General features: G+C 34.1%; 11 protein-coding genes across 11 annotated transcripts; 6 read left to right on the top strand and 5 right to left on the bottom strand. All coding sequences in view use genetic code 12, as the record gives it.

Moving 5' to 3' along the window:
- Window positions 1-665: 665 nt before the first annotated feature.
- On the top strand, window positions 666-2,465 carry GDA1 (guanosine diphosphatase; the record flags this gene model as incomplete). The annotated part of the gene is made up of 1 exon (XM_711542.1): window positions 666-2,465. One exon carries the CDS (start codon window positions 666-668, stop codon window positions 2,463-2,465), a length of 1,800 nt encoding a protein of 599 aa, XP_716635.1.
- An 898-nt stretch (window positions 2,466-3,363) lies between these two features.
- Window positions 3,364-5,142, top strand: CAALFM_C306110CA (NADH/NAD(+) kinase; the record flags this gene model as incomplete). The annotated part of the gene is made up of 1 exon (XM_711541.1): window positions 3,364-5,142. The coding sequence occupies one exon, from the start codon at window positions 3,364-3,366 to the stop codon at window positions 5,140-5,142; it is 1,779 nt and encodes a 592-aa protein (XP_716634.1).
- A 1,144-nt stretch (window positions 5,143-6,286) lies between these two features.
- On the top strand, window positions 6,287-8,305 carry DED1 (DEAD-box ATP-dependent RNA helicase; the record flags this gene model as incomplete). The annotated part of the gene is made up of 1 exon (XM_711540.1): window positions 6,287-8,305. One exon carries the CDS (start codon window positions 6,287-6,289, stop codon window positions 8,303-8,305), a length of 2,019 nt encoding a protein of 672 aa, XP_716633.1.
- A 1,209-nt stretch (window positions 8,306-9,514) lies between these two features.
- Window positions 9,515-10,672, top strand: OCH1 (Och1p; the record flags this gene model as incomplete). The annotated part of the gene is made up of 1 exon (XM_711539.1): window positions 9,515-10,672. The coding sequence occupies one exon, from the start codon at window positions 9,515-9,517 to the stop codon at window positions 10,670-10,672; it is 1,158 nt and encodes a 385-aa protein (XP_716632.1).
- A 76-nt stretch (window positions 10,673-10,748) lies between these two features.
- Window positions 10,749-15,641, bottom strand: REV3 (Rev3p; the record flags this gene model as incomplete). The annotated part of the gene is made up of 1 exon (XM_711537.2): window positions 10,749-15,641. One exon carries the CDS (start codon window positions 15,639-15,641, stop codon window positions 10,749-10,751), a length of 4,893 nt encoding a protein of 1,630 aa, XP_716630.2.
- A 586-nt stretch (window positions 15,642-16,227) lies between these two features.
- On the top strand, window positions 16,228-17,865 carry PBS2 (mitogen-activated protein kinase kinase; the record flags this gene model as incomplete). The annotated part of the gene is made up of 1 exon (XM_711536.1): window positions 16,228-17,865. The coding sequence occupies one exon, from the start codon at window positions 16,228-16,230 to the stop codon at window positions 17,863-17,865; it is 1,638 nt and encodes a 545-aa protein (XP_716629.1).
- A 122-nt stretch (window positions 17,866-17,987) lies between these two features.
- On the bottom strand, window positions 17,988-19,631 carry ELP3 (Elongator subunit; the record flags this gene model as incomplete). The annotated part of the gene is made up of 1 exon (XM_711535.1): window positions 17,988-19,631. The coding sequence occupies one exon, from the start codon at window positions 19,629-19,631 to the stop codon at window positions 17,988-17,990; it is 1,644 nt and encodes a 547-aa protein (XP_716628.1).
- Window positions 19,632-19,899: 268 nt separating this feature from the next.
- Window positions 19,900-20,775, top strand: CAALFM_C306050CA (uncharacterized protein; the record flags this gene model as incomplete). Its single annotated transcript, XM_711534.1, has 1 exon — window positions 19,900-20,775. The coding sequence occupies one exon, from the start codon at window positions 19,900-19,902 to the stop codon at window positions 20,773-20,775; it is 876 nt and encodes a 291-aa protein (XP_716627.1).
- A 185-nt stretch (window positions 20,776-20,960) lies between these two features.
- CAALFM_C306040WA (uncharacterized protein) lies at window positions 20,961-22,466 on the bottom strand (the record flags this gene model as incomplete). The annotated part of the gene is made up of 1 exon (XM_711533.1): window positions 20,961-22,466. One exon carries the CDS (start codon window positions 22,464-22,466, stop codon window positions 20,961-20,963), a length of 1,506 nt encoding a protein of 501 aa, XP_716626.1.
- Window positions 22,467-24,070: 1,604 nt separating this feature from the next.
- Window positions 24,071-25,993, bottom strand: NOG1 (putative GTPase; the record flags this gene model as incomplete). The annotated part of the gene is made up of 1 exon (XM_711532.1): window positions 24,071-25,993. The coding sequence occupies one exon, from the start codon at window positions 25,991-25,993 to the stop codon at window positions 24,071-24,073; it is 1,923 nt and encodes a 640-aa protein (XP_716625.1).
- A 406-nt stretch (window positions 25,994-26,399) lies between these two features.
- Window positions 26,400-27,506, bottom strand: MNN9 (mannosyltransferase complex subunit; the record flags this gene model as incomplete). The annotated part of the gene is made up of 1 exon (XM_711531.1): window positions 26,400-27,506. One exon carries the CDS (start codon window positions 27,504-27,506, stop codon window positions 26,400-26,402), a length of 1,107 nt encoding a protein of 368 aa, XP_716624.1.
- Window positions 27,507-27,666: the final 160 nt, after the last annotated feature.

Below are 27,666 nucleotides of genomic sequence, written 5' to 3'. Positions count from 1 at the left end.
AGAATGGTTAAAGGTGTCGAAGCTAGTGTAATGTGACGACTTCCCAAAAAAAACTGTCGTGTGATCATGCTAGACCTCTACTGAAGAGACTTTATGGCACCAATTACTTTGTTTTAATGTACAATTATTTTGAGGTAGGATTTACTGTACGTTTGGCCAGCAATTTGAACCAATAACAATGACAACAATCATCAAGTTTAAGGTTGTATCAAAAATTTACGCGTACACTAATTTTTATTGTAATTGATCTGCAATAGTCTCAGACTACAGCCATTTGTTAGCGTGTCTCTTTTTGATACACGTAAAAAAAATAGAAAAGTTTTGAGATTGACACACGCACACGCACAAAAGTATTGCTAAAAATAAATGAAATGAAATGAAGAAGAAGAAGAAGAAATACACGTACAAATTTCTTTTTTTTTTTTTCAAAACTGCAATATTGAAAATCATAATTACTACATTAACAGTAACAATAGCAAACACGCAAATAAATATACTTTTATAGCACACGAACTTATAAATTCTATTATTTGATTCAACTGGAAAAATAGAACTTCCAAAAAGAAAAAAAAAATATAACATCAACTTGCGAGTTTTTTCTTTCCACTATTTCATCTTACATCATCACATTAATACCTTTGTTGGTTTTAAAATTAGTTTCATAAATGATAAACCCTAGGAATTTACGATTGATTATAGCAGTCATTGGACTTGTTGGTATATTTGCATTTTTTGCCAGTTCACAACATTCCTTAGTTGACCGTACTGCTTTACAAGTTAACAAACCGGCAGCAGACTCACCACATGTTCCTCCTCCTGCTGCTGCTGCTGCACCAGTGTCACCACCACCACCTTCTCAACAACAAAAGCAACAAGAAGGAAGCCAAAAACAATTAAATGACGAAAACAGTGATGAAAAAAATACGTTACAAGGAACTTCTTATTCTGGTACTAAGCCACCATACGAAAAGGTTGATGGTAAATCAAACAAAATCTTGGCCGATAAGTTAGATACTACTAAAAACTCTAAACCAAATCAACAACAACAACAGAACACCCAGAAAGGTGCATCAGAAGAAAAATCGGCCCAAAACAAAATCACTACTCCAGAAGAAGTGTCCATGGACAATGGGAAATGTAATGATATTGATTATGTTGTGATGATTGATGCTGGTTCAACTGGATCAAGAGTTCATGTTTATGAATTTAATACATGTGTTAAACCACCACAATTGTTGAGCGAGGAATTCGAGATGTTGAAACCAGGTTTGAGTTCTTTTGATACCGACACAGTTGGTGCTGCTAAATCATTAGATCCATTATTAGAAGTTGCTTTAAAGAAAGTTCCTAAAAATAAACAATCCTGTACACCTGTAGCAGTCAAAGCAACTGCTGGATTAAGATTATTAGGAGAAACCAAATCTAAGGCTATTTTGGATGAAGTTAGATCTCATTTAGAAAAAGATTATCCATTTGCTGTTGTTTCTGAAGATGGTATTTCTATTATGGATGGTAAAGATGAAGGTGTTTACGCTTGGGTCACTGCCAATTATTTATTAGGAAACATTGGTGGTAAAGAAAAATTACCAACTGCTGCTGTGTTTGATTTAGGAGGTGGATCTACTCAAATTGTGTTTGAACCAGATTACAAAGTTGATGAAGTTCCAGTTGATGGTGAGACCAAGTATCATTTCACATTTGGTGACAATCAATACACCTTATACCAATTCAGTCATTTGGGTTATGGATTAATGCAAGGTAGAAATAAGGTTAATCAATTGGTTTTGAAAAACAAGTTGTCAGAGTTGAATTTACAAAAGTATACCAAAAAGGAAGTTAAAGGAGCCAAAGCCACTGTTGATGTCAGTAATCCATGTATTCCACCTGGTGTCGTTGCCAAAGATGTTCAAGTTGAATTAGGAGAAGATGAGTTTTATGTGGTTAACATGAAAGGTCCATCTTCAAAAGATTCTACAGTAGCCGGTGGTTCTCAATGTAGATATCTTGCAGAAAAGGTATTGAACAAAGACGCTGAATGTACTTCAAAACCATGTTCTTTTAATGGGGTACACCAACCATCATTAACACGTACTTTCAACAAGAATTCTGATATGTATGTTTTCTCATACTTTTACGACCGTACCAATCCAATTGGTATGCCATCATCTTTCAGTGTTGAAGAATTGAAAGATTTAAGTAAATTAGTGTGTCAAGGAGAAACATTTTGGAAAGATATTTTATTGGATGATCACGTTAAGAATTTAAATGAAGAACCACAATGGTGTCTTGATTTATCTTTTATAACTGCCATGTTACACACTGGTTATGATATTCCTTTACACAGGGAATTAAAGACTGCTAAAACCATTGATAACAACGAATTGGGTTGGTGTTTGGGTGCTTCTTTACCATTGTTGGACAAGAATAATGCAAAATGGACATGTAGGATAGATAAAACTGATTAAAACATGAAGTTTTAATTTCAAAACATATTACGTATATATAGATACAAGTTACATTTTAGAAATGCAATACAGTTATAATCTTTACTTTCACAAGTTCAACTTACATACCTGTACACGAAAAACCCAACTGATAAGTGCACGAGTCACTCCAGTTGAAGGATGGATATTCTCTCCAAGGTGTTGTTTGCCCCGGCGACGCCAGGGTTCAATGAGCCCAGCGATGTACACAAAAAACCAATTCTTAGTAGGTGCCAAAATGAAAAATATCAGTAGGAAAATGAATACCAACAATTTCAATCAATAAATAATCTAAATGGAGATATAGAAACCCCCAACAAAAAGGTAGGGCCATAATATATAATTATGGAGCTAGCTAGAGTTCGTAAAGTTTATCAATATATAAAGTTTCAAGTATAAAAAGGCGTTTAAAATTAATTCTTGTGATTTAAATAAGTTAAATTCTTTTTTTTTTTCTTTGTTAGTTTTTCGCTTTATCCGTTTTACCCAAGAAAGGAGCAATACTGTTTCACCCCTCCCCCCTTCCCAGTTCCATCGCCCGCCCCCCCCCTCTCAACAGTTGCTGTCGTTCCTGCCTCATTTTCCACGCCCATTACATTATATGACTAATATCCGTTGCCTTATTATTAAAGTCACAATACATTGAAAGATAGAATAGCAAGCAAGGTGGAAAAAAATTTTTTTTTTTATCACATTCAATACTTATATCCTAAATTGATAAACAATAGAGTAATTGATACTTTCGAAGGACAATAAAACGATATATATTTATATATTAGAGTGAACAATAGCGATTGCCAATCACAGACAACAGATAATTTATCTTTCTCCTATTCATTTGCACAATTAAATCCAAAAAAAAAAAAGAATCGAATTCCATATGTCGCATAAGACTCAGAGCCAATTATCTTCACAAATGAAAAACTTGAATACTCCACCAATAGACTTCAACTCAACTTCAAGTAACAATACCATGCCTTCTGAACCAAATCTGCAACCGCAACAACAACAATCACAACCAGAAGCAAAAACGGAGCCACAAACCATACGCCCTGCTACTTTTACAACTAGTGGCAATTCATCATCTTCGTCGATATCTACCTTATCAGCAGATATCATTCAACCACTTCATCAACTACTGATAAATAACAACAATTCAACTGTGACGCAACCAGCGCCACAAAGCTCATCGTTTCAACGCCGAAACAATCCACAACGTTTCAATCGGAATCAACTCAATGTATACACTGACTTCAATAGTACTACTTCATCTGCTTCAAGCATTAGTAGTTCACCAAAAGATTTCTTCACCAGAGAGCCACCACGGATCCATAGTAAATTGATATGTGAAGAGATTGCCTCTGCCAATAATCGAGCTGCTAAAGAGGTTTTATCACGTTTATCTACTGATGAATTGCGTTCAGTTAAATCACATACTGAATTAGCTGAAACTGCTAATGGAGTGAGAATGTTAGCCAAAAATTTATCCCGAGCAACCATTCAATTAGACGTTAGAGCTATTATGATTATCACTAAAGCTAGAGATAATGGACTTATTTATTTAACAAAAGAAGTTGTTGAATGGATTTTGGATCAACATCCTCATATAACAATTTATGCTGATGAGAAATTAGCAAAGTCGAAAAGATTCAATCCGGAAAGTATTATTGCCAATTATCCAAATGGTTGTAAGAAATTAAAATATTGGAATAAAAAATTAACTACGAAAAATCCAGAAATTTTCGATTTAGTACTTACATTAGGTGGTGATGGTACTGTATTATTTGCTTCAAACTTATTTCAAAAAATTGTTCCACCTATACTTTCATTTTCATTGGGCTCATTAGGTTTTTTAACCAATTTTGAATTCAGTGCATTTAGAACAGTATTGAGCAAATGTTTTGATTCTGGAGTTAAAGCAAATTTGCGTATGCGATTCACTTGTCGAGTACACACTGATGAAGGGAAGTTGATTTGTGAACAACAAGTGTTGAATGAATTGGTAGTTGATAGAGGACCTAGCCCATATGTTACTCATTTGGAATTATACGGCGATGGATCATTGTTAACGGTTGCCCAAGCTGATGGGTTGATTATTGCAACTCCAACTGGTTCGACTGCTTATTCATTATCTGCTGGTGGGTCTTTAGTTCACCCTGGTGTGAGTGCCATTAGTGTTACTCCAATTTGTCCTCACACCTTATCGTTCAGACCTATACTATTACCTGATGGGATGTTTTTGAAGGTTAAAGTCCCACTGAGCAGTAGAGCCACTGCGTGGTGTTCATTCGATGGTAAAGTGCGTACTGAATTGAAGAAAGGTTATTATGTCACTATTCAAGCTTCACCATTCCCCTTACCTACAGTAATGTCTTCCAAAACAGAATATATTGATTCTGTCAGTAGAAATTTACATTGGAACATCAGAGAGCAACAAAAACCATTTAGTTCATATTTGAAACCAGAAACGCGACAAAGTATTGCTGAAAGTGAAAGATTGGATAATTTACATATTTCAAGTGAACAAGATGAATCGAATCATGAGGAACCTGAAATAACTGAAGATTTTGATATTAATTATACTGACAATGAACGTGATTCTTCTAGTTCCACTCCTAGTGAAGAAAGCAACGAAGAATGTGCTAATACCACGACATAAGGGAACACTCACAACAAATTCCATACAACATACGGTCAAGAAAGTATAGCACATTCCTTACTGTAGTACACCAGTGCTGGGAGTATGGTGGTTACTGTTTCTAACCGAAAACGGCTTTGGCTGCATCAAAACAACCCGATGGAATAGAAGATATCAATACTATAGTATTGGTTTCTTTTGAGGTTACGTTGGATATTTATTATTGGCTTTAACTTCATATTAGAATATCGGTTCACATAATGTGTACCATATATAGAAATCCCCCAATTTTACAATAAATATTATTTTAGAAGTAATGTTTGTCTTGAGATTACTAGTGGTTGTTTATAACGAGTTAGGAGATTTTGTAGAACCTAAGCTACATATTTCAGTTAATACTCTTTTACCATATATACCCCAGAACTGCGTACCAGGCTTTTGTAAAATACGTTACACAAACCATAAATATTGTGCTTTATCAAGGCGGTTTACAAATAAATCAATATCACTAAAAGGTTTGTTGAGATGTAACCATTTGAAAGTGATATAACCCAATAAAGCTTATATAAGATATACAATTTCATTTTCCTTGGTTATAACAGGGCTAATAATACAGCATTTCATGCTATCTCTGATTTAAGTACAGCCAAACAAATACTAATGACCACTACAAAGTCATGTGATCAGTCATGTGAACAAGGAAGTGATGGCAAAAAAAGAAAAAGAAACCAAATTCATAAAGAAAAGTAGTGCAAACTGATAATTGTTATGTATATGGAATTTCTTTTTTTAATGTGTGGTCTTGATACATAGAACATCAATTGATAGAGAGGCAAATCAGACAAATCAAATAATCAACACACCTGCATACAATATGAAAATTTTTTTTTCTTTTTTTCTTTTTTTTTTTTTCTTTTTGGGGTGAGAATGATTTGAGAAGAGACACACACACACACAAAAAAAAAAAGCTAAGAATTTATGTGGAAACTCTAATTTTTAGTATGTAAGTTACTATGAGACGTGTACTCGTGCACAAAGTATAGAAAATTTTACTACTACTCTTTTAAAAAAAAATTTGTAAAGACTTTATATTTTAATACTACTTTTTCTTTTTAATTTTTTTTTTGTTTTATTCAACAAAATTACCTATAATCAATTATAGATTATGTCTGATATTAGTAAACAAATGAATAATTTGAGTGTTAACGATGGTGCTAACACAGTAAACAACAACAACAGCTTTAGAGGCGGCCGTTCCCAATACGTGCCACCTCATTTAAGAAACAGACAAGGTGGTGGTAATCAATCAGGTTCCTCATCAGAATCATCAGATGTTCCATTTGGAGGATCTCAACGTGGTGGATTTAACTCAAATGGATTCAACAACAACAGAGGTGGATTCAACAATGGTGGCTACAACAACAACCGAGGTGGATTCAACAACGGTGGCTTCAATAACAGAGGTAACTACAACCAATCCTTTGGAGGCAGAGGTGGCAGAGGTGGTTTCAACAACGGTGGCGGTAGATACCAAAGACCAACTCCAGGTGTCGGTAAATGGCAAGATGGTAAACACGAACCAGCTCCTCGTAATGAGAAATTAGAAGTGGAATTATTTGGTACTGCTGATGATTCTCATTTCCAATCTTCTGGTATTAACTTTGACAATTATGATGATATTCCAGTTGAAGCTAGTGGTGACAAAGTTCCAGAACCTATTACTTCCTTTACTGCTCCACCATTGGACGAATTGTTGGTTGAAAACATTCAGTTGTCTAGATTCACCAAACCAACCCCAGTCCAAAAATACTCCGTTCCAATTGTTGCTGCTGGTAGAGATTTGATGGCTTGTGCCCAAACTGGTTCCGGTAAGACCGGTGGGTTCCTTTTCCCAGTTTTATCTGAATCTTACATGAAGGGACCAGCTCCAGTTCCTGAATCAAATGGTGCCTTCTCTTCACACAAAGTTTATCCAACCATACTTGTTATGGCACCAACCAGAGAATTGGTTTCTCAAATTTACGAAGAAAGTAAAAAATTCAGTTACAGATCATGGGTTCGTGCTTGTGTCGTTTATGGTGGTGCCGATATTGGTCAACAAATGAGAAACATGGACAGAGGTTGTGATTTGTTAGTTGCCACCCCAGGTCGTCTTAAGGATTTGTTGGATAGAGGCAAAGTTTCTTTGGCCAACATTAGATACTTGGTTTTGGATGAAGCTGATAGAATGTTGGATATGGGTTTTGAACCACAAATCAGATACATTGTTGAAGAGTGTGATATGCCTGCTGTCAAGGATAGACAAACATTGATGTTTTCTGCTACTTTCCCAAGAGACATTCAAATGTTGGCCCGTGATTTCTTAAAAGATTATGTTTTCCTTTCTGTTGGTAGAGTTGGTTCTACTTCAGAAAACATCACCCAAAAGATCTTGTACGTTGAAGATGACGAAAAGAAGTCAGTTATTTTGGACTTGTTATCTGCCAATGAAAATGGATTAACTATCGTTTTCACTGAAACCAAGAGAATGGCCGACAACTTGGCCGATTACTTGTACGACCAAGGATTCCCAGCTACTGCTATTCATGGTGACAGATCTCAATATGAAAGAGAAAAAGCTCTTGCTGCCTTCAAAAATGGTGCTGCTCCTATTTTGGTTGCCACTGCCGTTGCTGCCAGAGGTTTGGATATTCCTAATGTTTCCCACGTTATCAACTACGATTTACCTAGTGATATCGATGACTATGTTCATAGAATTGGTCGTACTGGTCGTGCCGGTAACGTTGGTATTGCCACTGCTTTTTTCAACAGAAACAACAAGAATGTTGTTAAAGGATTAATTGAATTATTATCTGAAGCCAATCAAGAAGTCCCAGACTTTTTAACTAAAATTGCCAGAGAAGGAGCTTTTGGTAAGATGACTCGTGGTGGTGGCCGTGGCGGTTCCAGCCGTGGACCATCCAGAGATTTCAGAAGAAGTGGAAATTCAGGATGGGGCAACTCTGGTAACAGTGGCTGGGGTAACTCCGGTAACGCCAGTAGCAGTGGCTGGGGTGGTAATTCATCCTCATCATACTCCAACACTAACAGCAATTATGGTGGTGGTTACAACAATAACCAACGTTCTAACTTTAGCAGCGGTGGCAGTTACGGTAATCAAACTGGTTCCAACTCCTGGTGGTAAACCAGCGGTTACTTTGGTGACAGTTCCATTACCACTTTGATTGCTTGTTTTTTTTATCTTTTTATTATTTGATTTTTTGTTAACTTTTGTGAGTGCTTTATGTTTTTCAATTTCGACAACTCCATGTCTCAATCGTAAATTATTCCAATTTGGTTTTACAACAAGAAGTTTATTATTATTATTATCACCACTATTATCATTATTACTATTATTTTCAATTTAAATCATATTTATTTGTTAGATTTAATTTGGATTTCAAGATATTCATATGTTTTTAAATGCTGTATTTTGAACAATTAAAAAAACTAAAAACGTTATCAAATCTTACAGTTATTTCATTGGTCTTGAGATTTTTTTGCTTTTTCTAATGGATTATTTCCTGAATACTACTAATTAAAACAGTTTTGCGTATAAATGGTCATGATTTATGGTTATATTATAGAGTTTGCTTTTTTATTCATGTTTGATTTTTTTTTTCCATTTTTGTTACTTTTGATTATTTTATAAACGGGGCAAACTTTGTGTTTTTTCATAAATTGTATTATTAGTTGTCATCCAGTATAGTTATTTAATTTGGGAAATAATAATATAGAGAGAGAGAAAGTAAAAGGCATTTTAATTCAGTTATTTTTTTTATTTATTCCACGTTAACTAATGCCTCATATTTATTAATGATAATTACCTTAATAATAATATACTTGATAGATGAAAATAGAATAAGTCAAAGGGGGAAGATTGTTTTGAAATAATTGCCAAAAGAGAAAATAAAAAGAGGGTTTTTAATATTTAGTATTCTTCAATTCAATTTTTCTTTACTTTTTTTTTGGTATTGCTTAAATATTCTATTTTAGTTTTTGATTTAGACATCGGGTTTCTTATATATATATATTTATATATTTATTATACATTTTTATTTTAAGTATCTGTTAACTTGCCTGTCTTGCAATCTTTGTTTTCCTGTTGATATTCTCAATTTTTCAGGGCGAATTGTGAAACTATTTGGAGGGGGCGTTTTGCGCCTTTTTTCCGTTCCTTTTTTTTTGTAAGAAAATTATTGTTTCATTTTTCAAGAAATTTTTTTTTTCTCTTTGATTGTCTTTGATTTTGGTGAAACAGACACGAGACCTTTACTATAACTGATACTTTTGTTTCCATTTTCTTTTCCAATTATTGGGAATAAATATTTCAAAAAGCAATTTCCGCAACCCCATGCTACAACTAAGAGAACCCCAAATGGTTCATAAACATCTAAAACTAGCCGTTTTAGGAATAGTAGTCATATTCACAACATATTTCATAATCTCGTCTCTAAGTAGTCCAACATCAACCCATAAAACAGAATATAATTCTCCCAAATTACAACTTGCAAAAGAATTGGAATTGAATTCCAACTGGAAAGAATTAGGATTGAACTTCCAACCAAATAAGAAATATAGTTTACCAGATGAATCAACACTTCGACAACAACTTTCATATCAGTTCCCGTATGATGAAAGCAAACCTTTTCCTAAAAATATTTGGCAAACTTGGAAAGTCGGTATTGATGAAAAGTCATTCCCTAAAAGATATTTGAAATACCAACAAACTTGGGAAGATAAAAATCCTGATTATAAACACTACGTTGTCCCCGATAAACAATGTGATTTACTCATTGAACAATTGTATTCACAAGTCCCTGATGTTGCTAAAGCTTATAGAATCATGCCGAAATCGATTTTAAAAGCAGATTTTTTCCGATACTTGATCCTATTTGCTCGTGGTGGGGTATATACTGATATCGATACTGTCGGATTAAAACCAGTTGATGAATGGATTTCAAATTCAGAAATGATTTTAGAAAAGAAAAATCGATCTGGACTTGTAGTTGGTATTGAAGCCGATCCAGATCGTCCAGATTGGGCCGATTGGTACGCTAGAAGAATACAATTTTGTCAATGGACTATACAACTGAAAAGAGGTCATCCAATGTTGCGTGAATTGATTGCTAAGATAACTGATATTACTTTAACAAGACATAAAAAGGGTCAATTGAAGAAAGTTTTGGGTAAAAATGAAGGTGGCGATATCATGAATTGGACAGGTCCTGGGATTTTCACTGATACGGTTTTTGAATACATGAATAATATATTACAATCACCAGAAGTTTTCAAGAATAAAAAAAAATGGGCTACAATAATTGATTGGAAATTGTTTACTGGAATGGAACAACCTATTGCTATAGATGATGTTTTAGTATTACCTATTACTTCATTTAGTCCTGATGTCAATCAAATGGGTGCTAAAGATTCACATGATCCAATGGCATATGCGAAACATATGTTTCTGGGAAGTTGGAAAGATGATGGTATGCCAGAAATGGAACAATAAAATAACCCCTTGAGTACACACCCATATATATTTAAATGCACATATTTTCTATTTATAACCGATTTTGTAAACTAAATTACCAATCCAACTCTTGAAGGATTTTGTCTTTTTTGGTGAAAATTTGTTTCGATTCATAATTGAGCTTAAATTTATTATAATAGACGATACAATCTCCATTGACACAATCATCAGTGCATTGATCGATGAATCTCCCCATTGACAGAGAGGTGTTATTATCCACACACTTTTGACACACACGTTCAACTTCAACAAGTTTCTTTTCAGTGTCTCTAGAAGTCAGAATTATATCGGCAATCACCTCTTGTTCATTTGCAAGACATTTCAGACAAATATTAGCACTATCATCCAACCGATTCCCACACACTAGACAACCTTCAGCGTATGCGACATGCGAACCACGCATTACTATAGGCATTTGTCTATACCAACCGGTAATGTCAATACCAATTAAATTGAAAATCCTTTCCAAAGGAGGAATTAATACCCTAGTGATATAGTATTCATAATCCAAAGAGACCGGCAGATTAGTTTCATATGATTTGATAAAATCTTCGGGTGTGACACAGCGGTCTTTAATCCTGGGTTTTGAAGAATCTCTAATAACAACGTAAGGCACACGCTCTCGATATTGAGGCTCCTTTCTTGGGTCTTCCTCTGCCATATTTTTAGCAATTATAGCCCCTGGGGGTAAATATTTTTCATTTTTGTAAGTACCATATCGCACTTCTTTAGCAAAACAAAAATCTCTAATGGGCACTTTATTGAAGATGATTTTGTAAAACTGATCAATCGTATATTGTTTCACTTTGGAAAGGTTTTTCGTTTCAAATAAAATTCTTAATGTCTTTTCGGTCATTTTCAGTTGTGCAGGAATTCCATCTCTTCGTACTGTTTCAATACCTTTGGCATCAAATTTAGGAGTTTTTTGATCCTCGTATTCATAGGAAAACCCAACATATCTCTTCTTCGCCAATAGAACACACGGGTGGTACACTTTTTCAAACTTAAGTTTCACAGGATCGGGGAAATAATTAGTAATCGTTTTGGCAATTTGTTTACCAAGCTTGAACGCTTCAGTTTTAGGTTTACCAGGGAAGTAAACAAACAAAGAATCCGTGTCACCATAAACAACTTTGGCACCATAATTCCCGGCTTCTATTAATTCAATTGATTTGTTTAAAATTTCTCTTCCGGTGGACACGATAGCGTCCGCAATATCAGAATTGGGCATTCTACCACTAAATGTAGCTGAAGTGTAACCGTATGTAACATTAGCTATTAACTTTAGGGCAAGTTGTCTAGAATTGTATAGTTTTGTCAACTCGGCATCCTCTTTAAACAATTTCATAACTTGTTTGATTTTGATTCTGATACTTAAAATCTCTTCCAACATCTTTGCTAATACAGACTTTCTAATGTGACTTTTAACAAATACAAACCCATTAGGAGATATATTGAAGCCATCTTCCCTTTGAAGCAAGTTTACTAACCCATAGGGAATTTTCAAATTACGTAAATATCCAATATTATTCTTAGTGGGGCGATAATTGTGCAATTTACCAACCAAAGTTGAATAGCAATAGTTATAGGCAATCATGATTGACGGATACAATGATTGGAAATCTAATACCACCAAAGGCGATTTATAAAAGTTTGATTTCGGTTCTAAAATCAACGGAATGCATTCTATTGGTCTCATTTCATGAACCTGTTGTTTGGAAGGCGAGTTCAACAATAAACTTTCTGGTTTACAAATTCGTGCCAAAATCGATTCAACCTTATATTGAGAGCCCCGATAGAAATTTGAATTAAACTCGATTCCAATCAATCTGGAATGCTCAACATTTCTAGTAATCAATTCCTGAACATTAATTATTTTAAGAACAATATCAATTCTGTTTATGTAGTACGACAAAACAGCAAAGATACTGGAAAAAGTACCTTCTTTTAGCCACTCAGATAGTCTATAATTCAGATATCTTGGCAAAGACTTATGTAGTAAATGATATGTGACATTTTCCAACGAATAACTGGTGAGACTCAACTCTGATCTTAACGGTCGCCATACATTAAGCATATGTCTCCCCGAAATCTCGATATTCGATGTGTGTGTGTAACCCCATCGGTCACCAAACTTCCCGTTACTCTTGAAACTTCCCCGACTCAAATCCAGCATTATATTTATACCAAATACATCTCTTAGTCTCTCAACAATGTAACCCCACGACATTGAATTGACTTCATATCCCGATAAAATATCCGGATCAAAGAGCTCAACTAGTGTGACTAATTTTGTAATCATTTTCAATTCATCGTCAAATATTTCAATATGTTTATTCAATGTATGTGATAATCTCTGTATCAAATTCATATCAATATTTGTATTATTAAAGATCAAAATACCCGACGCGAAATTTAAATGTCTAAACATATTATTAGCATCATCGAAAGAATAAAAAATCAATGAAATGGGATCTCTTAAAGGGTCAACTGTAAGTTTACTATTGGGAGGATTCGCATGTAGTTCCATGTGAAAATTCGTCAAACAATTAAACTCGTCAGGTCTTCTCGAAATTTTCATAGAATTGTATGAATACTTGTAATCATAAGATTGAGTCACTCCTGGTTCTATCTGGAATTGGTATTTGGTATTCTTTTTAAGGGTGTACGCTTCATCATGTTTTAACCACTTACTGACTTCACGCTTAGACGGGGGTTCAGGTACATACTGCCAAGTACTGAATATTTGGGATATGGGTTTAGTTATGTGTGTATTTTGTTTAATTAATTGAGACATCTCAAGACTAGGAATCAGCAGCTCATTTTTCAATGGCACCACAATTTTCTGATTGGCAAATACCAAAGGTTTTGCAGGTACATCATTTTGATTGTCATAGAATGGATCTGAATAATTCACCTTTAGCAACCCTGCCAGCTGGAAAGTCTGATCAATGTTTTCCGGTTTCAATTGGTCAGGAATGGGAACTTCATATGTGTTATCTGTTATTTGAAAATTCTTGAAATCAGATTGGCTTTGCGAAGATGTAAATGAAAAGTCATCAAGATAAGACAAATCTTCTACACCCAAGAAATTTGCAGTTTTTGTAGCTTGAATTTGTGTCAAATTTCTCATTAAAGATTCATCGAATTGATGAAGTTGTGTCAATTCGTAATCATCAGGTTCTTTGTTGTCCTCTTTTGGGATGTTTTCGGTAGGTTCTACTTCAAGTTGGTTGTCTATCACCAAATTTTCATCAGCATCAGAATTAGTATTTTCATTCATCGTCTCTCTCCCATTGTTGTCAGAAATCTCATTATCCGATAAATTTTCCTCTGGCAAAATATTGATTGCAACAGGTTCATCGTTATTTAACACTTGACTATTTTGCAGATCAAACAATTTAACATAATTAGTCCAATTTAATAAATCACTATCAAATCTCATTTTAAGCTTATGTTGCACTATTGATTTCTCAATGTCAACCAATTGGAAAGCCGTAGGTATTCTTGAAAAAACAGCTGGCTGTTTCAATTTTCTCGCTTGTAGGTACTTTTTGGAATACTTCAGTGAATCCAATTTGACATCACCATTTAGCTTCTTCAAGTAATCAAATAGCTCGTTCAACTGTTCTTGATTCGACCAGTTTGTAGATCCAGTACCAAAATACGACGAGTTTTCGGTTTCTAAAACATCTGCAGCAACATTAAACAGTGAATCTCTTGATCGACACTGATATTTTAGATCGTTGTAAATTTGTTTCAAGGAAGACAAATAAATTCTCGGTTGACCATCTTGATCATACTTGTAACCATACTTATGACTTCCCAGCTCAATTGCTCTTTTGTATTCGAGAAACTCTGCTTTCTCTATAAAATCATCATGAAGCTCTCGAGGACTAAGCCATGTACGGTTGACTATACTATTTGTGGTAATATCCATCTCAAGAGTGGATTTACCGATTCGATTAAAAGGACACGGGTTCCCATTATCAAGCTGCCCATTATATAATACATTATCCGCAGTAATATAATTTGATAAACACTGACGTAGTGCAAGCAAATCGTTGGGACTATGAAATGATTTATGTATATTTGTAAAAATTGGGGATCGGAAATATAACCCACGAGTCTTTGCATCTTCCTGGCTAACAAAATCCTTGTCGATATTTACCCATCCACATCCAAATAAATTGTAATCGGTCAAAAACTGTAGCAAATACGGAATATGTGCCTCATATACATAAGCTGGTTCAGGATTGTAAGTTACATTTTTCTTCTTTTCCATGCCTATTCTAAATAATGAAATTGTGTTTTCCTGAAAGAGTTTTGCCAATCTGGATTTGTAAAGTGGCGATAACAAAGATATTTTGTAAAAAAATCTGTATCCTAATTGAAACCCATAAATGGGTACTCCTTTACAAACGGATACATTTGCAATGTATTTACGCTGGCCAGATCGCTTTAAATTTTCAACATGGTTCTGTTCATCATCATCTAGATTCTTTGAGGATTTTCTATATTTAAAAGATTCCTCTAAAACAGTTTCTAAATAGTCTGTTATTAATTTGATAAAATCGTCATTTTCCAATTTCGTAAAATCAGTTTCGTGACAGTCAACATAGATATATGGATAGAAATTATGTACATGAATAACAACATTAAAAACTGCTGGTGATGTAGTCTCATCTATTTTCCGCTTCTTCTTGTTAGGCGAATCTGTGTTACTTAAAGAGTTTTGTACCGATAAAGACCCATAGATTCTGATTATCGGAACTTGAGTGACTTGAGTACATAGTTGGTCCAATCTGGTTGGGAGAGTTTGATAAGTATCATAATCATTAATTTGCACTCGCAAACTGGAAAAAGAAGAATTAATTTGATTGTTACTCCAATTTACAGAGCTAGCATTTATAGTGGTATAGTTTGTTGATTCATTTGTAGTATTCATAAATATTATTGAACAATTGTTGCAGTAGAAATACTGTTCGGTTAGTTTTGCCAACCAAACTGTAAAAAAGCAAAGAATAACAATGGTGAGTGTGAGTGTGTTGTTTCTCAACTCCTTTCTTATTTGGTTTATTCTACACGACTATTGATTATTTATAAATATGTTTGGTAAAGATTAATTTTATATAGTTTTATATATGTTTTTACTCTCTACCAATTATCTATTAACATTTATAATTCAAATATAAGATTCTTCTATATTTAATTATTATTACCATTAGTTTGAGTTCAGAATAGATTGCGCTATTTCAAGCTAACCCCCTTTTGATTTTTCACGAGAAACGTTAACGTCTGAGAAAGAAGAGTTGACGAAACATCAAGTGTACATGTGCGTGTGAGTTCGTAAACTTTGCAAAAGAGAGAGAGGAAGCGAGAGAGAGGGACAGCGAGAATGAAAACAAAAACCAACAGGTTTAAAAAAAAAACAAAAGCAAAAAAAAGAAAAGAAAAGGAAAATTTTTAAACTTTTTTTTTTTAAGTATTTTAATTTTTATTTAGTTTTTTATCCTTGCTCTTACCAATTAAGAATGGTTGAAGATAAAGATATAGACTTGAATATTAATAATTTGAAAATTCACGATGCGCCAACACGAACACCACCGGTAAGCCTGCCACCAGCTTTACCAACACCACCAACTCCCTCAGGGATTCTGCTCAACACTACAATGCAAGCTAAATTGATGGCCTTTCAACAACAAAGATCGAAAGCAGCAGCAGCAGCAGCAGCAGCAGCTTCAGTTTCATCATCATCATCAGGTACGCAGGCGTCATCGTCATCTATATCAGCTTCAACATCGGAATCGAGTGTATCAACAATACCAGCAAATATTAACCGAACTGTATCGGGTAAAAAGAAACCCAAACCAAACTTGAAATTAAGTGATTTACCATTGTCACGTAATAATAGTTTACACCGTTCTAACACTAGTGCTAGTGATTCAAGTGTGACTACGCCAGAAGCAGATACCCCTACCGGTAAGATTTCAAATGAACCACAACCTCAAGGTTTGTTTGCTAATTATTCTGATTATGTTGATATAAAATCAGGTCAATTAAATTTTGCTGGCAAAGCATCATTACATTCTAAAGGGATTGATTTTCTGTCTGGGTCTTCATTTAGAGTTTCATTAGATGAATTTGAGTATTTAGAAGAATTGGGCCGTGGAAATTATGGGTCTGTACTGAAAGTCTTACATAAACCCACCGGTGTATTGATGGCAATGAAGGAAGTTCGATTGGAGTTAGATGAGAATAAGTTCACGCAAATACTAATGGAGTTAGATATTTTACATAAATGTGACTCGCCATATATTGTTGATTTTTATGGGGCTTTTTTTGTTGAAGGTGCAGTTTACATGTGTATTGAGTACATGGATGGAGGTTCGTTGGATAGAATATTTGGTAACGATGTTGGTGTTAAAGATGAATATGAATTAGCCTATATCACTGAGTCGGTTATACTTGGACTTAAAGAATTGAAAGATAAACATAACATTATTCATCGTGATGTCAAACCCACTAATATTTTAGTGAACACCCAGGGAAAAGTAAAGTTGTGTGATTTTGGTGTGTCTGGTAATTTAGTTGCCTCATTAGCCAAAACAAATATTGGTTGTCAATCATATATGGCACCGGAAAGGATCAACACTATGAGACCTGATGATGCCACTTATTCAGTTCAATCAGATGTTTGGTCATTGGGGTTGACGATATTAGAATTAGCTGTTGGCCATTATCCTTACCCTGCTGAAACATATGATAATATTTTCTCGCAATTAAGTGCTATTGTTGATGGTGAACCACCAAAACTTTACCCAAAGGTATACTCCAAGGAGGCACAAATATTTGTCAAATCTTGTCTTGCCAAAAACCCAGATTTAAGACCATCTTACGCGGCATTATTGAATAATCCATGGTTGATCAAAAACAGAGGTAAAGAGACCAATCTTGCTCAGACAGTAAAAGATAGAGTAGAAGAAATTGCGAAATTGGAGAAGAACAAGAGTGTCAGTCGAAGCAACAGCATGAACAAATCAGCAGCCGCAGTGCCTCCTCCGAGAAATGTTGAAAGTGTTCAATCATTATTGAGAAACAAAGTGAAGGCTCCGGCATTACATAGAGGTGGTTTACAAAAAGTGAATAGAAGCTTTCTTAATAATCATTGATGAATATGAAGCCCAGGTTATTGGGCTGTATTATAAACAGTATATTATATAGAAACAAACAAATAAATAAACAAACTAACAAACTAACACAAACACATATACAAATCTGTAAGTATCAAGTCTTACAACATTTTTGACATGTAAGGACCATCTAATTCGTAACCTAATTTGGCGTAATAGTTTCTCACCCCAACACCAGAAATCACACTAATTTTTTCTGAGCCGTGTTCTTCCTTAGCAATTCTAGCAGCTTCCTCCATTAATAATGTACCAAAGCCTTGATGCTGGAACTTTCTTGGATCTCTGGAATGTAAGGGTACCACCGATCCATACACATGTAATTCTCTAACAATCGATGTTGGTTGAGAAGCAAACTCTTTACGATAAGTATACTTTTTGCTTGCTTTTCTCAATCTTAATAATCCAATTAAAATATCTTGCTTTGGATCTTCATAACTTAAAAATGTTTCCCAACCTCCATTTGCATAGTAATCACGTCTAATTAATTCGACTTGGTCAGGAACAACTTTATGATGAACTTCTTGTATACCAACTTCTCTTGTACGCACATCTCTACATGAAGTACCAAAGTCTTTCATTCTAGCAAGGGCCAATTCACGCAAGTTACCGTTTTCAACCCCAGAGGTCACCAATGGCATAGGAATATCTCTTTGCACACGATAAATACGGGTCCATGGTGGGACGAGTGCCATTATACGAGCCACTAAATCAATCAAGGCATTAGCATTATAAGATTTGTATAATCCTTGCTTCCATAATTCATATAAACCAGTACCTCGAATAACCAAAGTTGGATATAGTTTTAAACCATCAGTTCTAAATTCAGGATTTTCAAAGTATTCTTTGAACTGCTCTAAATCTCTTTCCATACCGACATTAGGTAAATCCGGCATCATATGCGATACAACTTTATAACCGGCATCTTTGGCAACAGCAAATGTTTCACAAACTGCTTTAACAGTGTGTCCACGATTAGTATCTCTAGCAACATCTTCGTAAACCGATTGAACCCCGATTTCTAATCTGGTACAACCATATTTCAACATGTCACTTAAATGGGTTTCCGTACAATAATCTGGTCTAGTTTCAATAGTAATACCAACACATTTAGTTTGCAGCTGCTGACTAAACTCAATAGCTTCATCAATATTATTCCCATTGAACCCAGTTAAAGCATTATGTAATTGGGTTATAAAATTTTCTCTATAATCAATAGGCAAAGACATGAATGTACCACCCATAATAATATACTCAACTTTATCTATAGAATGTCCCAATTGTCTCAATTGATCAACTCTACCTCTTGCCTGCTCATAAGGATCGTATCTTGCTCTGATGGCACGCATTGAAGTTGGCTCGTAACCGGTATAAGATTGTGTACTATATTCGAAATCCGAGTCTGGCCCACCAGGACAATAAACACAGATATTTCCTGTATATGCAATGTGAGGACATCTGTGTGGTTTACACATAACAGCAACAACAGCAATACCTGACGCTGTTCTAACTGGTTTTGCCTTTAATTTTGGAATCAAATATTTCTTATGTTGGTCAGGTATAGAAGATATGATATCGGTTAATCTGGGTTGTTGTTTTAATTTATATTTTTTGGCATATCGTGTTATTAATCCATTCAAATTGATATCTTTGGAGCTCTTGAGTGATGCAACTAATTCTAAGGAGATATCACCACAACATTGTATAAATCTTTCCTTTTCCGGAACTTTATTCTTTTGAACTGGCATTATGTAGTGTGTTTATTAGGAGAAGTTATAGGGAGTAAGTACAAGTATTCTTATCTTAATATCGATCGAAGATTAGTAGCACTTGGTTTGCTTTATAGCATAAAATTTTTTTTATCATCATCACTTTTAGATGGGGTGCTTATATACAGGCACATAATAATTTTGTTTTGTTAACGTACTTGGTGTTCTCAAAAAATTTTCATATCCAATCACGTATAATTCGAATCAAATCAAACGTATACATATTTTTATTCCTTAAACACCAAGAATGTTTAGTGTTAAAAGATCTGTTATTGGGATATCGAAACAATCCAGCCTTCCAAAATCATTCATTTCTTCACAGATATCCATTAGATCAAATTCCTCATCATCAACACCTGACAATGATAATGTGAAAAGGAAAAAAGCCGGCATGGATATCTCCAAAGTCCCATTACCTTATATTGGTGTAATGTCAGACTTTTATGTTCCACCAAAGCTTACAACCTGTCCTATTACATCATGGCCAAAATTGATTACACGAAGAATAATGCTTTTTGCATTAAACACTTATAATATTGTTAAATTCAAACGTGAAATCGGTGTACCATTAGAATTTAATGCATGGAAAGACAAGGGGATAGAAAATTACGTTCGTGCCAATAAAGTTTTTGCTCAAGCATGTAGTGAACCTCAATTGAAAGCTAAGGCATCCCTTTTAAGACGTAAATTGGACCATTCTTGTGGGAAACATTTAATCGAATCATTGAGTGCAAGAAGTTTATCATTCCCTGAAGATTCTAAATTGAATTGGGAATTGAAAAGCATTCAAAATAATCCTAAAGTTGTGTTATTCAATATAATCCCTGATGCCGATGGGATTGCTTGCTTTGTTCAATTCATTTTAAAATTGAAAACCAATCAAAAGATTTCAATTGTTAAGGATCAAAAAGTTGTCAAAGAACAAGAAAGCTCTGTTGAAGACTATTTGGTTTATTCCATGAATCCAATCAGTAAAGAACTTCTTCTTGTGGGTAAATTATTTGAGAGTGATCATATCAGAGGGTTGAAGCCAGAAATGGATGTTTTTGACCAAAAATTGATGCAGCGTTTCTTGAAAACTTCAAGTGATATTTATAGAACTGATCCAAAGCAAACCAAATGATTGCATGAACCATTGTACACTTGTAAATAAAAACCATTTACGTATACGTATATATATTCGATTTTTGAAAGACGTATTTATAACCTGTATAAAAACACATTAATTCTATTTCATTTTTATATTTTATTTTTTTGAATTACACTTTTAATACATAGAACCCTTTTTTTTTATTTTACTTTTAATAATCAATCCATTAAAAATACATTACCATTATCATGAGTAGGTTGCGTTTGTGATTCGAATAAATTGTTCAAACTAGGACGCACGTTCAAGTTTCCACTTTGAGATCTGGAATCACGACGTTTTAATTCTTGTGGTGTAAGTATAACATCACTTAAAGAACCAGGTATGAAATCTTCTTCAAACATGAATTCATTTTTAGCAGCTGGATAATCATCATCATCTACTATTGCGGAACTACTGGATTCGGTATAATAATACCCATGACCTTGTTGCTGTTGCAGCAGCAGTTGTTGTTGTTGTTGTTGTTGTTGAATAAACTGTTGAGACGAAAGCCTTGAATTGAATGAGAATCTTGAGGTTGGTGTCGTTGCAGAATGAGTTTCCTGTGGCGACGCTTGGACATTGGCATTATGAGTAAAATATTGAACTGGTATATGGTCATCATCGTTATTACTCAAACTAATTGAATTTGATCTTCCGAGAGGTGGGTTTGATCGAAAGCTAAATCCATTAGAAGCATTTGAAAGCCCATTATTAAAAGAATTGGATACCAAAAATATACTAGGATGATGTTGCATCAGGAGCAGTCGTTGATGCAGAATTTTTGGTTGCTGAGAATATGGTGAAGAAGGTGTATTGTCTGGCTGAGGAATGTTCTGTAAGCTATTGCTTCTATTGAACGAACGTGACCTATCAAGACTTTCTTGGGGAACCAGAGACAATGATATTGGTTGCTGGTATTGCTGTTGCAACAGCAGCGAAGTCCCATTACCGATGTTTATAAAACTGGTAGTTTTACTGTTTTGTGTTGCAAAAACGGTATTCGAGGGAGACGATTCGATTCCGTTATTATTTGCATCCACAAACGATTTTTCATATTCTGGAGGTGAATAATCAATTGGGTATGAAGATGCAGTATAGGAACCAAAAGATCCTCTATGGTTATTTGGTTTGCCATTACCGTTCAATTGTAAAAAGCTTTTTGAATTCACTCGTGTACCGTCTGGTAAAAAATGGGCTAAGGCACATTTCAACCCAAACTTGCAATTACCTTTTTGAAAATATTTGCACGGCAATTTATCAGCACCCAAAGCACCTTCTAAATTGTGGCTGAAGGGGCACGAATTACCAGCTTGACATACCCCTTGTTTAAAAAATTTACATGGAACATGGCTCAAGTTCTTATTATTGGTTGAGTTTGAACCGTTTGTGACTGCAACTGTTCCTGCTGGCCCCGTGTTTGGAGGTAATTGTACTTGATTTGAAAATATATCCAGGGTAGAACGAAATCCATGATTTCCCTGATTTGTGCTGTTATTGTGCGAATATTTCTTTCCAGTTACCGAATAAGTAGAGGAATATGTGGCTGATGACTGTTGCTGTTGCTGATGTTGTCTTTGATAATCTTGCGATGGGTAAAAACACTGATCTCCGTCATTGTGATTATGTGAGTAATTTTGTCTATTGACGGTATCATTATCAGATACCAAATGAGTGATACCCATCATAAAATAGACAAGAAAACTGTGGTGAGTGAGGTGGATATAAATTTAAACAAGCTTGAATCTGTAAGAAGTAGATAAGACCGATCAAGTCTTCTAGGGTATTATACGAATGTGGGTGTTATGCAGGTACTTTCAAACCAAACCAAACCAATCAATATATATATATATATATATAACAAATATAATAAAGAGTTGAAATCAATAATAATAATAATAGGTGAATGAAGGGGGAACTGTGTAAGTAAGATAAACAAAAAAAACACTCAAGAATAAATTTTTGAAAGAGAATTGTGGGAATAAATATAATAGATAAAGAGAGTTAAATATTACATGAAGTACAGCTACACAGTATATATGTGGATAAAGATTATTAAAAGAATTTAAACATTTGTCAAGTAATGCACATAGTTGAAAGATAAGGGAGAAAAGGAAGGGGGGAAAAACGCACACTCTTAGATATACAGAGATACACACTATATCAAGAGATACAAAAACAAGATATAGACAAATTGACAAAAGTATTTTTCGCAACTGTCAGATTTCCATAAAGTGTGGATTCAGAACAATAATTAACAATAGTAGGTAGTAGAAGTAGTAGTTGCCTTGTAAGAATTTCCCACAATTTCCATTGATTCTATATGCAGAATTGCCATAACCACCACCACCACTACCACCAATCAACTAAAAATTGCAAGAATACAATCGAGTTTTGATTTCTATTGTTTAAGTTTAATCAGTATTCTATGTGTGCATACATTGCATAATTAATGTGTGTTTGAAATAGCATTGATGCATTGATCCGCCTGTACAGTGGGAACACTTCACTGTTTGTTTGGTTAGTTTTATCTTTCATTTTATAAAAACGATTAGACGTTGAATGTTATATGCAGCTGTCTTATGTATCAGAAAGAATGATTTGGAAAATGCAAGAGAGAATCATATACCTTCCATACGAACGGTTAGTCAAAATAGAAAATTTTCCCCCTCTCCATCCGTCTAAACTAATCTTACTAAAGGTTACAAATGATAAACCTTGATTATGTGGAAACAAGTGGCAAGAGAAAGTAGCAAAACACTTTACAAGCTTTTAAAGAACACAGAAAAATAAGTCAAAAAACTGTGGAGAAATGATCGCAGGTACAATAAACTTATTATTAAACTACTTACGTTTGACTTAGTATGTCAAACTCGTTTCCATTGATTGTGTGTCTGATTATACTTGTTACGTATCTCTTTTCCTCTTCTTTGATATCCACAATCATATCATTACATTTTGGTATTCATATTCTGTTATCTTGATTTAAAAAGGAAATCTCAAGTATTTATAATTGCTAAATCCGGGAGTTAAGAAAAGAAAAGAAATTTTTAAACTATTCAAAGCTTTGTAGATTATGTTAGTATTCTTTTGCTCTTTTAACTGATAAGAAATGTTAATCCTAGCACACACCAAATACAAATAAATAAATATTTCTAATTACTGTCAATATTTTAAATTAACTATACTAATGTACACAATATTTGTTATTTAGGTGTAAACAAATGTAATATAATTTTAGGAAAAAAAAGAGAACAACAGGAAAACCAAGTATTTATCACGTATTCCCTCATCAACGTCTATCGGTAGAACCAATACCTCTTTTACCACTGAACAAATGTTTAGGTAAGGCAGCAGTTGAATGACGATCACCTTCCCCTTGTCTTGCCATTCTATTTCTTTCTCTTCTTTGTATTTTAGCCAATCTTTCAGCTTGAGATCTCAAAGCACCATCATTCAAACCATCATTAAGACGATCAGATTGATTAGCAGCAGCTTTCTTTTTAGCCAATTTACTAGCTTTGATACCTTGACTTCTTTTCAAGATTTCAACTCCTGACATGGCTTTATCTGAAGATTTCTTACCCACGGTTTCTCTCAACTTCTCAGTATCATGACCAATATTATACATATGTTTCTCCATATCACCGAATGTTTTCTTTATTTGATCTCTTGGCATTATAGCTTTATTCTTCAATGATTTTCTATTTCTTCCTTCAATTATCATTGTCTTTTGTTTATTTCTTATCCATTGAGCCTTTTCTCTAATCTCTTCAGCGTCTTCATCTTCAATATCAGAATCAGAATCGTAAAATCCTTCTTGTTCTAATCGTTCTTCTTCATCTTCCAAAGCTTGTAATTTAGCAGCAATATCTGGATCCAAGTAATCATAAACGTTCTTACCGTCCAACATTTCTGGCATAACATCGTTTTTCCATTCTTCATCTTCCAAAAGATACTTGTCTTTCAAATTGATGTTGAAAACACCAGCACCACCGTTTTCTGCTTCAATATCTCTGGCTAATTGTCTTCTGTTTGGATCATTAATATCATATTTGGCCAACTGTTTAACAGCATCAGGGATATATGGCAATCTTTCCACATCATCACGTTGTTGAGGTTTAGCAACATGAATTTTATTCAAAACATTATTAACTCTAGCAGTACCTTTCAATTTCTGTTCGATTCTGGCAGTCAACAATTTTTCACAGGCTTGATTACGAACTTGCATAACATTTTCTTCTTCATGACAAGAAGCATGCATAATTTCAACTCCTGGAACTGTAGTTAAAGTCTTCAATAATTCTTGTTTTTCTTCTGATAAATCTTCTGCTTGAATGATATCGGATTTATTCATTACTACCATAACTGATTTGTTGGCGAATAATGGTTTGATTGAATGGAACAATTTCACTTGGGCTTCAATAGAAAATCCACATTGTTCGGAAAGATCCATGAAATACAATACACATGATCTTAAATGAGCAATAGCATAAATTGATTGCATTTCAATATTGTTCATTTCTTCAGTAGGACGATCCAAAATACCTGGGGTATCAATGGCTTGGAAACGTAAATACTTATAATCAAAATGACCCACGTATAATGATTTGGTGGTGAATGCATAAGGTTGGACTTCAACATCAGCTTTAGTAATACATTTTAAGAATGAAGATTTACCAACATTAGGGTATCCACAAATCAATAAAGTTCTGGTGTTTGGATCAATACTTGGCAATCTACCCAAATGTTGTCTAACTTGTTCTAAATAAACAAATGGATCCTTTAATTTCTTCACAATGGTAGCCATTCTACCCAAAGCAGCACGTTTTAATTGTTTACATTGATATAATGATTGACCAAATTTCAATAATCTATTATAATCTCTTGAGACTTGTTCAATTAAAGTTTTCGCTTTAGAAACTGCAGCCAATGAAACTTTATAATGATTCTTTTCATATAAAGTGTCCATCAAGTCACGATGGAAAGGATGAACGTCATTAATATTAGGGAATCCCAGTAACAAATCAGTAAATTTTTCAGTGAAACCTTCAGCAGTAAATTTAACTTTTCTCATATAAAAAGCACGAATACGAGTGATCTTAAACCCTGGTCTAATAACAGTAGGCGTTTTTCTTTGGGTACGGTTCAACACTATATCTAACATATCGTTAGATGTAGGTACCGGTGGTATATCCTTCCATGAAAGTTGCATTTCTATTTGTAGCTGTTGGTGGTTATAGTGATGATAGTTGTGTAAAATCCTTTTTAAAAAAAAAATAGGAGATGAGATTAAATTTTTTTTTTTCTCTTTCTCTCTGTACAATTTTTTTTTTGTCTGTAATATTTTGTGTCTTTAAAGGGGATGCCTATACAAAGGAGTTATCAATAAAATAAAGTACAACTGAACACCCAAACTCAATGGGAGATCAGTTTAGCAGTCTCCCCTTTGTATCACACATATACTCTACATTATTTACACTTCATGCAAATACAATTATTAACTATTTCAAAATATAAATGTATATCAAAATGGAGATATGACTATGTTACAAAATCTAAGATACTATTTTTTTTCTTTCTCTTTTTCTTTTTCTTTCTCTGGTTGTCCCCCACTTGATTTACTCATTATAATGGAAAACTAAGTAATTTGGTAAACCATATACTTCATAGCCTAATCTTTTTGCCATTTTAGCAAATCCTTCCGTTTCAATCAAATGATAGAATGGGAACGATGGGAACATGGCACCATCTCTATGTACGTCAGCTTTAACCATAACTGCACCTCCACCAACACCGTCTAATGTCATTTCTGTACTTGGATCACCTTTAGGATCGTAAAAATGAGCCATTAATGCTCTATGAGTAACCATTTCTGAATAACCTTCGACAATAATTTCGTCATCTGGTAAACTAGCAGCCAATTTCAATCCTTCCTCACTTTCGACCCAATTATTGAAATCGTATGGTCTGATGTCTGGCTGTTTTGTATCTTGGTTGATAAATCTTTGGTGGACATTAGCGGAAACGACGGGTTTGTTGTGACCAGTCAAGTCTTGAATCAATGTCACTGGAGTTTCAACGATATCTGCATCCAACCATAAGACCCAAGAAGTAGATGGTAAAATTGTACTGAAAACCAATGAGTTTCTTGCTAATGCCATCATTGATCTTCTTTCCTTTTGAACTTTGAATGCATGTCTATCTTTTTCTAATTGACTTTGTAAAGAATTGGAATCTTGTCTTAAAATAGTGATTTTTTTGAAGTTCAACCGTTTTTCTCTTTTCGTTTTCTTTAATGCATTTTCGAGTTCTTTTAAAGCATCATCTCCTTGAGTAGTTCTTGGGAAAATAAACCCTAATGAAATTAACGAATGGTCATAGGTGAGTTTATTTATATTTTCCCAATATTCAGGTAAGAATTTGGACATTGGAGTTAAGATCAACACTTCTTCTCTTTTGTTCAATGCGTCTTTGGATGCCGTCAATTTATTCAAATCATAATGACTAATATGATTCTTAGGTAAATCTTTTAATATTACTGTATCTCTGTTTTTGTAAAACCATCCTCTACTCTTTTTATTGTAGTTATATTTCTGCTTGTTTGAAGAAAACCCATGGGCAGAAAAGAAATAAAAGTAGATCACAACCAATAAAGTGATAGGAGCCAATAATGCTAATGGTTTTCTTCGTATATAATTTAGGTATCGATTCCTATAGTGAACCATGATTGCTGAATTGATTTATAAATAGTAACTTTGAACCTTGAAAAAAAAAATAACAACGAATTGATTCAACTAAAAATAATGTGAAAACTGAAATGAACTAGTCACTGTTTGAAAAGTCTCCTTCTACCTCTTGATCTATCAACTATATGGAGCGTTGAAA

Source organism: Candida albicans, chromosome 3 (assembly GCF_000182965.3).
Source record: "Candida albicans SC5314 chromosome 3, complete sequence".
NCBI classification, from domain to species: Eukaryota; Fungi; Ascomycota; class Pichiomycetes; order Serinales; family Debaryomycetaceae; genus Candida; species Candida albicans.
This window is presented reverse-complemented; position numbering and strand designations above follow the sequence as displayed.